Genomic DNA, 17,581 nt, shown 5'->3' with positions numbered 1-17,581 from the left:
TACATAAATTAGTATATATGTATGTATATTTAATTATAGTATACTTATGTAAGTTTATTACCGTTAGTATATATTATTTATCGCTATTTTGCTTGTTTTAAGTTACTTATTCTGTTTTTTTGTTTAATGCCTGCACGTACTATTGTTTCTGTTTAGCCTGATGGTTGACTGGTAGAGAATGTTTTTAGGCATTAAGTTCGCCATTTGTACTTTATTTGTTATATTGTGCAATACAGTTTAAATAAATAAAATAAATAAATATGGTGTAGCGTACTTTGGATAAGTTACGCACGCCGCTCCAGTGAGTGAATGAGATGCACGTGTAAAGCGATATCTTGCTCGCACGCCGGAGCAGCGTGAGGAACCGCCGCACCCAATTTGAAGATACACAGTTGTTTAGCCAAAGTATATTTTTGTGCAATGCAATAAAATATTTTGGCAATCATGAAGTATAATCCTTATAATAGTTTGACGGTTACGATGATAATTTCGATTAATGTTTCATATTGCTAATAGATATTTGAGTAAATAAATCTACCTAAGTTACTAGTGTATAAAAAGTGATATAAGTGTTTGAATTAGTAACGAACCAATTTTTCTTCTGAATATGTAAGATCCCGCAATATCAACTTGGTTTCTAACAATCAATTAATTCATTGCGTTACTTTTAACAAGCTGCTCGTTAACGGCCCCATCGAAGCAATTATTTTTTTATTGGACTAATCAGCCCTACAGTTCTAGCTGGGCCCCAACAAGCAGTAAGGTGGCGTTAAAAGAATGTGGCTTATTCTTTATATAGTATTTTCCGTCGTGATTAATCAGGTGAGGGATGAAAATAAAACTGTATGTGTAACATAAACTATTCATTAGCGATTAGAAGTTACCAGACAGTTACATTTATTACAGTTATATGCATATATAAGTACATATTATATAATATTATATAGATTACAATTAATTCACATTCATAGGGCTCATTCCCCGTCTATGCGGGTATGATATTAAATATTAACTATTTTTTAAGATTCTTTTAGGTAGGTAGGTATGAGTACTTACACAAAGAGTTGTGCGACGGGATCATAGGTATGTCACACCTATAATAACTTAAGCTTAATATTTAAATATTTTTTTTCCGGTTTCAAGATCTTGCCTAATTAATAATTATATATTTGCTACAGGTTTTGCTTGACCTTTCCCACAGGCGATGTGAAATTAAGCATAAGATTGAACCTTATGTCAGTGTCAGAAAGACTTCACTTTAGATGCCTGTATTATGTTTTGGTATAACAGGGCCATGGACAAAAAGCAAAAAATAGCAGTCGACTGCAGTCTCACGCCTTCACGGTGTCCCCGGACGAGATTGTGCCGATGCTTCCCGACGAGGGCATGCAGATCAGCACCGTCATCGCCGGCCTCATGCCCGACTCCTTCGGAGAAATGTTCAACTTCCTCGACGGAGACAGCTTCGGAATAGGTTGTTAAACTGTCTTCATTGGAGGCTTCTTAGCATAATTCAGGGAAATGCAGGGGTCGTTACCGTTATAACTACATATAATCTCACCCTGCTTTTGCAAATGACCTTTAATATTCTAAAATGGTATTTAATTAATGAAAATGTATTATCAGATAAGCTGTATTAAAATGATAAATAAAAATATGTATATTCTAAAACCAGATTTGCATTTATTTAAAATTAATACCGGTATTGATCCCTAGATACATGATCGCGATTATGTCCGATATCTACTAATGCTTTTTGTTATGTCAGACATAAAAAAAATAGGTGTATCTGATGACTAGTGTCATGTAGCTTATGGCTGAAAACGCCACAGTTGAATTCCCATTTTTGTTTTGAACGTCTACATTGTGTGTTTAGGTCCCATGCACGAATTCGTATATGGTTGGCAAGCGATTGTGAATACCATGAGTATGAAGAACAACGTAGAAGTGCGCAAGCGCGCGGGAATGCAGCGGTTCGCGCTGGCCGGCATCAACGGTATCACGCTGATCTCGCACATCGGGGTGACGGAGATCATGATCAACGGCACTAGGACCTACTGCTTCGGCGGCGTGTCGCGGCCCCCGGGCAGGCGAAGCGTCATATGCAAGGTCTTACTTCAATTCTATATCTAAGTACCTAGTTACATGTTAAAGTCATAATATGCGTAGTTAGCTAAGCATCGGGGCGTCGAAGATCATAATTTACAGCTAAGAGAGAAAGAACCACAAGATTTATTTTATATAATGTCATAGTTATGAATTTATGAAGTTATTATATATATATTATTACCATCAAAACTTTAAACTGCCCCGCGCAATGGTTTCTATGGGGAATCCAGGAATCCCTTCGAATCCCCTAAGTTAAATATACCCACGTAAAATGCGGACGGTATTTATTTTATTTTAAAATTGTTGTTTCAGGGTGCTATGTACCAAGAAGGAAGATTTTCATGTAAAGTTCCGTATCTCCGTTTCCCAACGGTTACGGGCTACAAATATTGTATTGATAAATATGCAGCGGTGAAGTCCATGGACGGCACGTACAAAAGTAAGTTGGTTCCTACTTGAACAGGTGACCCTGTTGGCAGCCTTGGCGCCCTTGCAGGCGGATATTGGGATATTTATACGAATATATATGTACAAAATACATAGTCGTGTGTTTTGCACAAGTAATTTATGTATAAAACAAATGAGCAAGCAGAGGGAGGAAGGAAGGAAATAAAAGAGAGACAAATTGAGCATAAATCAAAGAAGATCACACACGATCGGCTTTTAGGTATATATATATCATGGCTCTACATTCATTTTAGATAGGAACCTAAGATGAACGTGTTTTTATGAATTCTTCCTAAGTTACCCACGTAGACCCCGCGAATCCAAATTCCATCCTTCCATAAATATCCATATGATTATCGGACCTAATACAAATTTTCTCAACAATCGGTTAGTAGGCTCATCCAGCAGAGTTTTTGAAAAATCGTAGCAGTTTTTTAGACTACAATACGTTTTCAAAAAATGTCAATAGCAATCCTGATCTTGAGGCTTTTCTCTTATTTCTCTAGTAACTTCATCGATTAGAAACCTGTCGTTCTGTCTATAATAATTACAGTACATATGGCCCTTTACATTTTCGACATACGCTAGTGCGGTACTGTGTGAACTGTAATAGTAGATTGTTAAGAGTCCGCAGAAAGCTCGGTTCTCCATACAAACGTAGTTACGCTTTTTTTTTAAAACGACTTGCTAGATTCCTCTGAAACATACTTACAATAGGATAATGTATATCTATGCCTGTAATTCGTTTATGTAGCTTTAGATACAATAGTTTTAAAAATACAGTGAATTTAAGTTTTTCATAAAAAACTTGTTTTTACTCTATTTCGTTTGTTTTATAATCTTGAGCTATATAAACTAATTACAGGCATAGATATACCTCATTGCATTGTATGTACAGAGTTTGATCATTACAATCCAACACGTAGTTGTAACATGAGAACGAAACTCCGTTTGTATGGGAAGGTGAAATTCGGCCGAGCTTGCTGCGGACTCATACCAAGGGATAAAAGGCACTCACAGTACATCACCCTAATTAAACATTCTACTTTTCATTTCGATTACAAGTAAAGTATATGTAGATATATTAAAATAAAGATATGACTAAGTATAAACTTTCATAGTATTTCTTGAGGTTACTTTCTATTAACAGTTTCAGTTAACGTATTGTTATTTAATGAATGGGGAATGAAATATCAGAATGGAAATTGTACAACAATAGTTATTTACGATACAAGAAAAAAGGGAAATACGTAACGAGTGGCGATAAATCGACACGAGTTGCGAATTACCTATTCGCAGATGTATCGTACAACGTTTTACAGTAGGTACATATGACCCTTTAAATTTTCTACATAGTTACATAATGTGCTAATTTACGCACTAGTGCGGAGAAGTAGCACCATAATCACCATATGTACTGTAATAGTACATTACGATACAAGTGCGAAAAATAGGAAATCCGAAACGAGTGGCGATAAATTAAAACACGACCGAAGGGAGTGTTTTAAATCGACACGAGTTGCGAATGACCTATTCGCACATGTATCGTACAACGTTTTACAGTACATATGGCCCTTTAAATGTTCGACACGGTAACGTAATATGCTAATTTTCGCACTAGTGCTATAAAGTAGCACCATATGTACTGTAAATGTATTTAAAACCACATTAATAAAAGCTCATCATAAAAATAGGTTTTTGGTAAAAATTACATTGATGGTACAAGCTAGTTTATCGCTGACTGTACTTTTCTTACCTCAAGCAACTAATACTCATCGAGATAATGTAAAAACTCAAAACACAATTAGGTTGCGTTTTTTCATCACATAGTTCCTACGGCCACCTCCTTTCTCCATCATCAGATCAGCTCGATGGTACCATAATACCTATTGCATTGTCACCCGACTTACATATGTATGCAAATTTTGAGCTTAATCGAAAATTGGGAAGTGGGTCAAATTTAGCTTCCAAGATTCAAGCCACACTAACACGGCAAGTTAAATAAAAGCTTGTATAAATGAAATAAAAACCGGTCAAGCGCTAGATCGTTTTACTCGCACACCGAGGGTTCCGTACAAATATTGAATTATCTCGTGTAACTAAAAAGGTAAAAGACTTTTGATCAGAGGTACTAATTATATTTGTGTACAGCGCCATCTAGCAGCAAATTGTCTATTTTGTGCCTTGTAATGCACGTATGTTGGTTTTCCGACGATAATTCTCTATCATGTGAACCGATTTCAAACATTTCAAATGTAATAAATATACGTAAAGTTGGTTAAATGCAAACAAAATTTGGGAATGCTTTTTTGTTAATTAAAAAAAGTTATCAAGACCTGATGACCTGATGTTATAGAGGTCTGATTATATTTTTCCTGTAAAATTTATAGTAATGTTAATATTATGTAAAAAAAATCATAATTTTTCCTCGCTAAACTTCGGAGATAAAGGGGGGAGGGAATGGTATTTTTTTTTCACGTATTCCATCATAATTTTTTTTTCCACTTAAAAAAAGTTGTATAAATTGTTTTGTCAATTTGAGCTCTTTCAAATGATACCCCACTTGACCTAGTCACTAGACTTTGACATTTTGCCCCCCGTTATATTGGGCATTCCCATAGTTATTAAATAAAAAACTTTCAATGGGTTAGCGTTTCTCATGACTATTCCAAATTTCAAATCGATATCTTAAGTGGTTCTCGAGATATTTAGCGATGTGACAGACAGACAGACGGACGGACAGAGTCGCACCATAAGGGTTCCTTTTGTACCTTTTTGGTTCGGAAACTTAAAAACGTGGGTACTTTTGAAGTAAAGCGCACTAGAACTGCTGAAACGTATCACTTTCAAAGCAAGAGCTACATGAGAAACGATATGTTAATTAATAATTGAAAATCAATAAATGTTTTTTCCAGAAACTTACTGTGCTCGAGGTGACGTGGTTCCCAAGTTCCATTACGACTATATTTGTGAGCGCCGGGAGATCAGAATAAAGAAAATCAACATGTCTGATCCTAACGAGCGATTTAATATAAGGAACCCCGTCGTGAGGAGAGCGGAATATTACAGGGCGCCATATGATATCCTTAAGGCTTGCCCCGACTGGTAACATCCTTTATTTTCTCATCAAGGTTTTGGACATTTATCCAAAATTTGCAAAGCGTGCAGCGTACATACCTGTTTTCGCGCGCTTTATTATCGTACTATTATAACTTTGCCTACTACTTTTATGGTTATTTTGGTCTATTCTAATGCTGTCAATTAATTTCGTAGTTATTGTCGGGATTTTTTCAAACATTCGCGTTAGGTACTACTTCCTTTATATGACAAACGAAAGTGATGCAAGCCCACTTCGCAAGCACAAACAGCGAAATGAATAGCCGCTTCCTTTAATAAAAATAGAGAACCTTATACCTGCATATTTCCCAATTGATTGAGCCGATTCATCCTACTTCCTGCATTCGCTGCACTGTTTGCCTTACTGACTTTATAAATGACATAGGGCGCTTTTATACTTTGTCGTGGTCCTCCACGATAATGACATATTTAAAGCCAGAACAAACTGTGGATCGTATGCAGTCGTGTCGTTACAGTGGACGACCACGATAAAGTATGAAAGCGCCCAGTGAAACATTGGTCGATAAATTATAATGCTGCACGAACAGGTATGGGTGCAATTTACGCATATCTCCAGAACTGGCCCACTCGGAGCTGCCGCCAGCGCTCCTGCGAGCCAACGATACAGAGTTCATCGCCCACGGTGGCAAGTACTGGCTGGCCCTCTATTACACACAGGTAACAAATAGTACATTGTGCAACGGGGAGGGTGCTGGTGCTAAGTGGAGGCTGTCGGGAATTAAAGAGCCGAGTTTGCAATATTCTTACCCCCGGAGTTCCATACAATGCTTTTCATCACACTTGCGAAGAAAATACTAAATTTTAAGCGAAATTATTCTTCAATACGGTGACATATCAAACATTCGTCCGCCGTTTTGTAATTTCTGGACAGCTTAGGCATCGAAGGCACAGACCTATTCGGCATTCAGCCACGATTGAAAATTATGTAAAAATATTTTAATCGGCTGTTAAAGTAATCAAATTAAATAAGTTTAAACATAAACAAAAATATGAAATTATAAACGTCAGTAATTTTAAAAGTAAAACTAATTTATGCTAAAGTACTTGGTTTGTATGAAAAAGTAACATAATTAAAGAAATAAAACCGGCCAAGAGCATGTCGGGCCACGCTCAGTGTAGGGTTCCGTAGTTACTCTTCCGTCACAATAAGCTAAACTGGAGCTTAAAGTGTAGTAAATGGTACCTTTCACCCGAGTTAAACAAATAGGCAAATTTGCATAATCAGTACCTAATTAAAGTAAGTCTTTTTACTATGAAGGGTAAACTTTTTGCGACAACTCAAAAACAGCTAAACTGATCATATCCGCTATAGTTTTCATTTAATGTCTTTCTTAAGCTCTACTTCCACGATTTTTTTCATATTTTTTGGACCTATGGTTCAAAAGTTAGAGGGGGGGGGACACATTTTTTTTTTCTTCTGGAGCGATTATCTCCGAATATATTCACTTTATCAAAAAATGCTTCTTGTAAACCCCTATTAGATTTGAAAGATCTTTCCAACGATACCCCACACTTTAGGGTTGAAGCGAAAAAAAAAAACACCCCCACTTTACGTGTAGGGGAGGTACCCTAAAAAAAATTAAATTTTTAGATTTTATTGTACGACTTTGTCGGTTTTATTGATTTATATATCCATGCCAAATTTCAGCTTTCTAGCACTAACGACCACGGAGCAAAGCCTCGGACAGACAGACAGACAGACAGACAGACGGACATGGCGAAACTATAAGGGTTCCGTTTTATGCCATTTGGCTACGGAACCCTAAAAAGCTATAACTCCCTCGCGCGGGAACAAAATAGGCTTTTGTCCTTCAGCACACCTGCATGAAATAAGATCGAGCAAGTGTGATGGAATAGTACATTACGATACAAGTGCGAAAAATAGGAAATTCGAAACGAGTAGCGATAAATTAAAACACGACCGAAGGGAGTATTTTAAATCGACACGAGTTGCGAATTACCTATTCGCACATGTATCGTACAACGTTTTACAGTACATATGGCCCTTTAAATGTTCGACACCGTAACGTAATATGCTAATTTTCGCACTAGTGCGGTAAAATAGCACCATCATCATTCGCTTGCCCTTATCCCATTCATTTGGGGTCGGCGCAGCATGTCTTTTCCTTCCATATCTTTCTGTCACCCGTCATCTCATCGTTCACTCGCGTTCGTTTCATGTCATCTCTCACACAATCCATCCACCGTTTCCTGGGTTTTCCTCTGCCGTTCCATCCCTCCACATTCATTCGTAATACCTTTCTCGTCACATGACTTTCATCCCTCCGCATCACATGGGCATACCACGCTAGGCGATTCGCTCTTACTTTTTCTAGTATGGGTGCAACTTTCAGACTTCCTCTTAAAATAGCACCATATGTACTGTAAATACTTTTAACGCTGAACATCTACGTAAAGTAGTACTTTTTGAGCAACTGTATTAATTGCTGCTTAGCGTTCGAAATGTTGGTTTTTGCGAAGTATTGCTTTTTTAATTTATTTCTGACCGTAATCTGGACCGTAGTTTGGATGTCCAAAAACTTTATACATATATATAAAGATTTTTAACATTATAATATAATGTATATTATATATTCGCCATTACACGTTTAGGTATTACATTTAAAAATATTATCATACGATATTTAAATATATTACGAATTTTACCTAAAACATTTTATTATTATTGGCTGAATGAAATTATCCTTGCTACGTTGTAAAGTCTGTAAGTCCAATATTTGTTTTATTGTGATTCGCAAGTGTTTTAAAAAATGTCGTTCAATGTACGTGTGCAAGTGTCATTATTTGACGCCTACGGCTCATGAAAGACATCTCGGACTCGTAAATAATGACACTCTTTGCAAACTTGCACAGAAATTTACTATTTTATACTCGGTGTGTATTTTAACTTTCTGTTGTTATTATTATAATAGTCTAAACGGTATGAACTACTTACTAGTAAAAAAAGTTTTACTGTGTCTCTCGCAATCTCAAACTTTAGAGAAGACCCAATAAAAAGCCTTATTTAAATAATCATGATACAAATACACTTTTTAATGAATTGCTGATTCGCTCAACAATATTCCTAAGATATGCAGACAATACATACTTATAGGTATGTGCTTACATACACTTTGGAACAAAGACTGGCTATGGCTAATTTCCGGCCTAAGCCTAACGACATATTAGTCATTTGTTCCGTATCTCGTACTAAAGTAGTAGTCAGAATTATATGGAATAAAAAGGCAGAGGGATATAAACCCAGTTATATCAAAGTTTGTTACTGCTATGTTGTCCTTAATATTTATTGCAAATTTCAGCTTTCGACGTACGCAATTTACTTCCAAGCGCATGCTGAGTACCCTTGGCAGTCCAATAGACCAGTAGTGCCGGCGGATAAAGGTAATTCTTAAATTCTAGCACCTATAACCGCCGCATGCCTATATATGATGGCGGGTGTACCTAAATAAAAAAGGCACGCTATATTTTTGTAACTACTTTGTGCTATTAAGTACCTTTTTTAAACTTAATTTTTGCTCACGGTACTTCAAGTTATGACCAAAAAACAGTAGAATAAAATACACCCGCCATTCTGGCTGTCAGAATGGCGGGTGTATTTTTTATTACGCGACGATCCCGCAATTATTGATAAATTCTATAAAGACCAAATGTTTGTACCTTTTTTGTGTTTTCATTCATATATATTTAAAGTTTATGGTTATGGGTATACAAACTCTTTAGTATGGATTACGGTCAGAAATAAATTAATAAAAGTTTAAAAAGTAAAAAAAGTGGCTGTGACATAATCGGACAGACAGACGGACATGACGAATCTATAAGGGTTCCGTTTTTTGCCATTTGGCTACGGAACCCTAAAAAGCACTAGTTCGCTAAAACCAACTTTGGCCTGCATTAGCAGGGGGCCTACCGTGAAAACCTAAATTCGCAAATTGCGGGGATCTTTCTCTTTTACTCTCACTAAGTCGTAATTAGAGCAACATAAAAATGCCCGCAATTGACGAACTTCGATTTTCGCGGTTTTAGCCCAGCTACACGTAAAGTAGCACTTTTTAAGCAACTGTATAAAAAAAAAATTTCAAATAAGATGGTCAAATCTGCCTCGCTTCCATCCCCCTACAAGGGTAGCTTAGGCTGATCTCGTGTATATTCGTTTGGAGCGTAGGTTACTTAAAAACGTTGCTATTTTCCATTAAATTATTTTTTATTTACAGGTGGAATTTGGGAGCAACTTCTCAAAGCTAACATTGGCCCAGATATGAATCTTCATTACAACTTGAACGGAATCTTTAACAGATTCCCGAATTATCCAGCAGCGATGGATTTGTTGAAGAACGATGGACAGGTAACATGATCGTTCGTGTAGGGCGAGTGACTGACCAGGAACACTGAGGTCCACAAATGGCGGGCATCTTTCTCTTTTACTCCAATTAAGGCGTAATTAGAGTGACAGCGAAAGGTGCCCGCAATTTGCGAACTTCAGTGTTCGCGATAGTCCCTCCGAAGTCGAAGAATCGGGAAATACCGTATCAGGGAAATTGCTGAATTTTTAAGGAAACGTTATTTAAGCATAAACGTCACGAATCACGACACGATATTTAGTAAAATTGAATAAGCATAGATATAGGCTATTAGTTATTAAAAATTGTGCTTCAGATTTGACAGCTGATGGCTAATTAGACAGATAAGTAAGTAACTACTTCTTCTCTCCAGGTGCAACCTGCAAACTTCAGGTCACCGGTATCTTCGGGCGGCGAAGAAATTATATCCAACCCGCATTTAGCTGAAGGACCAGGTAAAAGTTTACTATACATACGCCGTGTTGTCTAATACACCTTGGCGTGCTCTTACTTATTTACCGATACCAGATATTATTTCTGCTCGCGGCGTACAATTTGACAAGTAAAATTTGCACTTCGCGCTCATCGCAAACGCTTAATATTGCGGTGACTATTTCGTTTATCTTTATAGTTTGTACTGGCTCATGATCATGAAGTAGGTATGAACAACTAAACAAGCCTTTACAATGGGTACACACTAGACGTTCCGCAATATTTATATGCTATGTAGTCCGTATTATACTCTCGTGAAGTCTCGTGTTCTCAGTGCCTGGTTGCCATTTTATGAAAATAATTTACTTGTTTCTTATAGGCGGAGATATGAGTGCCACAGGGAACAATTACTTTCGACGTGATTCACAAGGTCAGCCACAGTTCGACCAAGGATAAGATCAATATCGGAGACGTTTCCAAATACCGACACTTGATAAAATATACAAATTAGTCGATTCTCATCGTTTTATTTGCTCTTCATTTGCACCTACATGAATATGATTTTTTTTTAAATTACTCATGCTCGAAAGTGCCTCATTGTTTATCTATGAAGCGGGTTTAAAGTGATACGTTTCGTCCCTAGGGCGTTTTACTTTCTAAGTAGGTTCATTTTTATTATTCGATTAGCAATGATAAGTCGGTTCTAAATGTATTTGTTGTATAATTTCATTAATTTGTTGATCCTTTACCTAAACTGTCAATTGAATAAAGTCCCCTCAAGAAATACTATACAAGTACAGTGGAACCTCGCTTATTCGAACCTCTATAAAACGAAATCCTCGTTAACACGAAATAAAATGCTCTTCCCTTTCTTTGAAGCCCAATGCCTCCATAGCTCGAAACGCAGTTTTGTATATTCAGACATATATAATAAATGAAAACTACATTTTAGATATATAAATGTTACAAATAATACATATTTTTAATCTGATTCTGCAAAACTATATTAGTACTGCGTTTTAATCTGAATTAGCCTAAAATTCGTAGCAGTAGGTCAATTTACTGTCCTAATAAATAAAGCAACGGGTCCTGACGAAATACCATCAGGCCTCCTAAAAATGACTGGTAACGCAGGTTTGTTATGGTTAACTAATCTTTTCAATCTTGTGCTTACTCACGGGAAAATGCCTGATGGCTGGAGACAAAGTAATCTAGTTCCGTTCTATAAAGGTAAGAGTATGTAGCTGAATGTGGAAATTATCGTGCTATCAAGCTAACCACGTGTTGAAGATCTGGGAGAGCGTAACTGCTAAACGATTATTAAAACTAACTACAGTCACATCAAATCAATGCGGCTTCACCAGTGGAGTAGGCACGATAGACGCTATCCATACTGTTCGAATCCTTCTTGAAAAATACAAGGGGCTATAAAAGGACCTCCATCTGGTCTTTATAGATCTCGAGAAGGCGTTCGATCGTGTCCCAAGGGAACTAATATGGCAAGCGTTACGAGCACAACTAGTTCCTGAAAACTGCATCAAAATTCTCAAGGACATGTACTACAGTATCAAGACCAGAACTCTGTCCGGCTGGTACTGGCCCAGAATTTGAGTTGAATGTCGGGGTCCATCAGGGCTCTACTCTTAGCCCGCTGCTCTTTAACATCGTCATGAACTATGTCAGTGAAGACCTTCAAAAACCTGCTCCCTGGTCTCTTTTATATGCTGATGACATAGTTCTCATAGCGGAAACATTGCCAGAAATCCAAACCGACTTAACGGTATGGTGCTTTCCCGAGTAGGTGATGTGAAATATTTAAATTTCATCGAACATAAAAACTACCTGCTACAGGTAGGACCGTGGGCATTGGAAAGGTATAGTTCTGCTTAATAATTCTGCCGCGCCAGCACCAGCAGTGAATGCGATGATCACATTTGAAAACTCATGAAATGGGTTATTTTGTTTTCTTTAAATAATTAAGTCCTTTATTTAAATGACTTTTTAAAATGAGAAGCACCGCGGTTATGGTAAATACGGTAGGCGGGGCAGGGTTGCTGATGCTGACTATAGTGTATATGATAAGAACTAGACATATTGACACAAACGTTCTGTAAATATTGAATCTAGTAAAGTCAAGTTTCATAGACTAAAAAGATGAAGGTATTAATGCATACGTGGTTATGCAATAGATGAGTTCCGTATAAAAAATACAAGTGGAGAGAAAACTCCGTGAATGGAACCTAAGCCCGAATAAACAAATACCATTGGTGTGAAAACTCCGCGAGTGTTGCATGGGATATGCATCATGTAGTACAAATGATAAATTCTTCAAAAATGTGACTATAATCAATGTTAAAGAATGAAACTGAGTTAGTGTCACATAGACCCGTTGAGCTTTAATGTACCTATGTCTTGTGGTCCAACCTATGTATATGTGTCTACCTGTTCTGTTTGTTACACGCTATGTAAAACAATTACAATGATATCTTAGTTGTCCGTTTTAGAGCGAACGAGTATACGACCTCATTAAGCTTTAGGTGGGACAAATGGAAACAATCTCTCGGAGTGTGGCTGCTAGCTGCGAGCACTCTTACGAGCGCGAACGTTTCAGAAGCTAGTGAAATGGACATTTTGTTGCTGTCGACAAACTAGACGAATACTTTTCGCCAAAACAGAATTTCGTATGAACGATTCATGACCCGACTAATGCAACAAGAACTGAACTTTGGAAAATTTCTAATCTAATCTTTTTCTAATGATTTGAAAAGGAAACGATCTAATAAGATATTTGTCCTCAAGGTAATACATAGCCTTTAAAAGCTGTTCCTATTAATAAAAATAAATTAATTACTCCAACTACTCAAGTATATTTTAAATTAAATGATTCGTTGGTTTCAAAAATAGATCAAATCGTTGAAAATGGCGCCTCCGCGGATCTAAAGGAAAATATTGAACCTAGGGGATTGAGTTACAATCAGCGATAGATAAGTGATTATGACAACGAATTTGATTAAACGGTAGAAGGAAACTGAAAGAGTTGTGGGCAAACATAACGAACAGGTCAACAGGATTGCGATAATGGCGCCGGCTTGTGATAAATGTGTCTGCAAAGGCCAATTCAAAAAGTAAAGCTGCACTAGGACTAAAAGAGTATCGATAAAAGTCGACGGGCCGACTAAATAAAAGTCCAAAAAGAAAAAAAAACTCCTAGTTGACAAACGATGAACTTGGTGTACTTCTAATGATGCGTACCTACATTTGCCTGTGACAGTGTGGATGATGGTATGTTAAGCCCCATTTAAATATACTCAGATAGAGATGAGTTTTAATTAGGTGTAATAAAAAGGCACGTTATTGAGAAATATATACTGTGTACGTATAAAACCATAAGAAAATAAGAACAATATTCGGATCAGACGTGAACTAGTAAATTCAGGTTGCAGATCGAGCCTCTCTATATACCCAAGAGTACATATATATTAACAAAGAGTGACCTATTTACTTAATTCATTGGCTAAGTATCGTATAGTTACTAAGTACTGATAACGAACTAAAACCCAAAATGGTCTAGGGTTTTATTAAACGAGTAAACGCGACGAAAAAATGATAAAGTATATTTTCGAACAGTGTTCTCAGTGAAACCGTAGTTATGGTAATGGAATTCTATTAGTTCTTTGTAAACTGAATATAATTAGAGTTAAACAATATACTCCTGCCATCCAAACAGGAAAACGAACATACAAAGGGTGCAAGCTTTGCTCTTTAAAATATCTGTAAGTAATTGAACTTACTGGAATCAAAATGTTTATAAAAAATAATAATATTAATTTGACTGTAATCATGGTCAATGACTGCTTCCAATTAGTAAGCAGGTATTAAAGTCGTTTTCATAACATAAATGATAATATTCATTGCATAAGTAACGTTAAGCTGCTAGATCAACATTACAGTCGAATCAGTCGATATACCATATTTGAATATAATTGATGACAATATTGTATTCAGCAAGTATTATAACAAAAGTACGATAGTAAAATAATATATCTAATACAATTTATAATAATAACGATCTAATATGGAGGTACATCATTATACCTGAGTAATAAAAAAATATTTATATAGATCATTGTTTGCTTAAATAACATACCTGTACACAAGCAAAACTAAACAGCTTGTTGTGGTATCTACTTTAACAAACAGTGTGACATTCCTGCCTTACTTAACATTGGACCATTTATGAATATTATAAATTGCATCCTGTCTATACCTATATAGACATTCTGTATTGTTAAACAAGCCAAGTAAAACGGAGGTAATCATTTTGTTACCTATAAATAATGTATATATACAAGATGTTATTGGCAAGAGACCTGTATGTTACAATTTTATTGTAAATATGTATTACTTTAGTGAAACGTATGTTTTTTTTTTTTATACTACGTCGGTGGCAAACAAGCATACGGCCAGCCTGATGGTAAGCAGTATCCGTAGCCTATGTACGCCTGCAACTCCAGAGGAGTTACATGCACGTTGCCGACCCTAACCCCCTCCCACCCCTCGTTGAGCTCCGGCAACCTTACTAACCGGCAGGAACACAACACTATGAGTAGGGTCTAGTGTTATTTGGCTGCGATTTTCGGTAAGGTGGAGGTACTTCCCCAGCGGGCTCTGCTCTAGATCTGGAATGACATCCGCTGTGCTGTGCCCTATCACACAGAGCGAGATGACATTCACAATGCCCAGACCTCTCTTGTGGACGTAGTTTAAGGACGTACCCGGGTCCAAATGTAGTAGTATGTAGGTTGTATGAAAATAAAAATACCTAGAAATGTGTAAGCATCAGAATAATATATGTAGCAATACTTCGAAAGATAATCCTCCGAGTTATTATCAATTTGAATTAAAGAAGCAGACTCAAAACTGCAAAAAGGACAAGGAGAGAGACTGACATTGTAAAAGTAAAATAATAATAATAGTAATACACTTTATAAATAAATAACATCTTCCAACTAACCGTTAAGCAACTGAGAGAGATATTAAGAATAGTTGTAAATATTCCAAGGTTTGATATTGTTGAAAATGTTTATAGTTGAACTGTTGTAAAATGAATACAAACATCTACACCTCGCCGAGTTTCTATCGCCGATTCTTCTCGGGTCTGAGGTTAACGCTGTTTTCCGAACCGGTAGTAGTATGTCTTAGAATATAAATTAACCTAGCAGTTATAAGATAAACAGATGTGAGATGACTGAACTATTGTTGCATGGCTAACACATAAAGTAAAATAAATAAATCATTATAAAAAGGAAGTGATGTGACGTTTACACAATAAATAGGTTTGCCAACTACCTGCAAGTCGACACTCGGTTGGGAGGTGTCATGGCGGGCAGATGGCTGGGCAACCACACGATCACAATTTGTATTTTATTTACCACCTTGTCATACAATGGAGTTAAGACGTCACAATACTCGTACTTCGAGTCCTCAGCATTCAAAGCGCCGAACCCAACCGTCAGGCCTTTTATTTTGCCATCAATTTATTTTTATGACACTAAGAATTAGAAAAGATAATTAGTGAGTACGGCAGTAACTCAGCCTTCAGCCCCGGGATGGCTGAGATACGCGTCATACTCGTGAACGGGTGCTGTTTGTGGAGACCGGTCTGTTTAAGCTTACACGGGCTACATGTTATGTTATAAGTATGTAACTTTACTTTTGAGTGGCATTAACGTGATTCACGTGACGTGACGCTTCATTCGGTTCTTGTCTGATTTAATTAAATTTCTTGTCTTTTAATTATTTATATAAGAATTCAAGTCTTGGAGACAGCAGTGTTGGCCAAACGTTTATTGCAATTGACCATTAACCATTACAAATTGAAATGTAAACCGTAACGGACGGTTACAGACCGGTGGTTCAATTTGTAATGGCTATAGTCAATTGTATCAACGTTTCGCCCAACACTGCTTCACAGCAATCATAACGATTTTGTAGTTTGGTTTGCGGCAAGATGGCGGAAAAGCATCAGCTGGTCGAGTTTAACTATCTACGGCAACATAGGTGATTTAGAGTCTGGGGGCCTACCGTGAAAACCGAAATTCGCAAATTGCGGGGATCTGTTCCTTTTACTTTCACTAAGACGTAATGAGAGTGACAGAGACAAATACCCGTAATTGACGAACTTCGATTTTCACGGTAGGCCCCCTGGCTATTGAAATATTACAGATATTTTTAGGGGGAAATTCAAAAAATCTTGGGCTGGTCACACTTTGTGCAGTAGGAATTATAGTTTTATACTAGAAAATATTTTTGTTTTTCTGTGCTCACGTAAGGTACCTAAGGTCCTTACGTGATATTTAACTCATTTCCTTAGGCTAAGGAAATGAGTTAAATATACGTTGACGTGCACTTTGTAAAGTACAAAGACATATATGTATAGACATGTTTCGCCAAGATATTTTTATATATTTTATATTTTTATATCAAATTACTACTGACCAGTCACTCCACAGATTTCTTCTAAATATTGGTTTTCAGTAACTCGTTACGTTCCAATGTTTTGATTTTATTGATATTTTCCAGAACTTCTAGTTTATCCGTTTCTTTAGACACTTGTCCTGTTCATGAGATTCAGGTATTAAGAAATTCACGTACTTAATCAAAGTTATAGGCAAATGTTAAATATTAATAGAGCACAAACCTACTAAATTGTTTACGACTTGTAAACATTGCAGTATTTCGTTATACAACGCTTCACGTCGACTTCGCACATTGTCGTAATTATTTACGAGGTTAAATAATAGTTTGCGGACCTCACTCGGTATAATCATTATTAATATTATTTAAAATGAACTGAAATAAACCCCTTATAAACCGCGAACAATTTAAATGAATGATATAAATTGATAACAGACTTTTAGCATTTTTTTTAATCATAGACAATTGGTGATACAACAAGGAAATATCTGTCAACAATATTAGGTTAGCCAGATGCTATCTGTTTTTTCGCGCCGTGATTCGCGCACGAGTGTAGAGGGTCCTTATTTACATTACTCTTTGTGTTCTACTCTTTGTGGGCCTACCACAAAAACCGAAAT

The 17,581-nt window shown here is 36.6% G+C and overlaps 1 protein-coding gene and 1 long non-coding RNA gene across 2 annotated transcripts; one reads left to right on the top strand and one right to left on the bottom strand.

The window, feature by feature from the left end:
- The first annotated feature begins 395 nt into the window (after positions 1 to 395).
- On the top strand, positions 396 to 11,000 carry LOC133518154 (uncharacterized). Its single transcript, XM_061851756.1, has 10 exons — positions 396 to 822; positions 1,291 to 1,474; positions 1,877 to 2,109; positions 2,422 to 2,548; positions 5,472 to 5,661; positions 6,222 to 6,351; positions 9,015 to 9,096; positions 9,927 to 10,057; positions 10,426 to 10,507; positions 10,864 to 11,000. The coding sequence occupies exons 1-10, from the start codon at positions 778 to 780 to the stop codon at positions 10,938 to 10,940; spliced, it is 1,281 nt and encodes a 426-aa protein (XP_061707740.1). The 5' UTR covers positions 396 to 777; the 3' UTR covers positions 10,941 to 11,000.
- A 5,928-nt stretch (positions 11,001 to 16,928) lies between these two features.
- Positions 16,929 to 17,569, bottom strand: LOC133517998 (uncharacterized). The gene is made up of 2 exons (XR_009799430.1): positions 17,185 to 17,569; positions 16,929 to 17,101 (listed from the first exon to the last, which is right to left on the bottom strand). It is a non-coding gene; the product is annotated as an uncharacterized LOC133517998 (long non-coding RNA).
- Between the last annotated feature and the right edge of the window lie 12 nt (positions 17,570 to 17,581).

This window comes from Cydia pomonella, chromosome 1 (genome assembly GCF_033807575.1).
Source record: "Cydia pomonella isolate Wapato2018A chromosome 1, ilCydPomo1, whole genome shotgun sequence".
Classification (NCBI taxonomy): domain Eukaryota; kingdom Metazoa; phylum Arthropoda; class Insecta; order Lepidoptera; family Tortricidae; genus Cydia; species Cydia pomonella.
The sequence above is the reverse complement of the archived record's forward strand: the minus strand, read 5'-3'. Positions and strand labels throughout refer to the sequence as shown.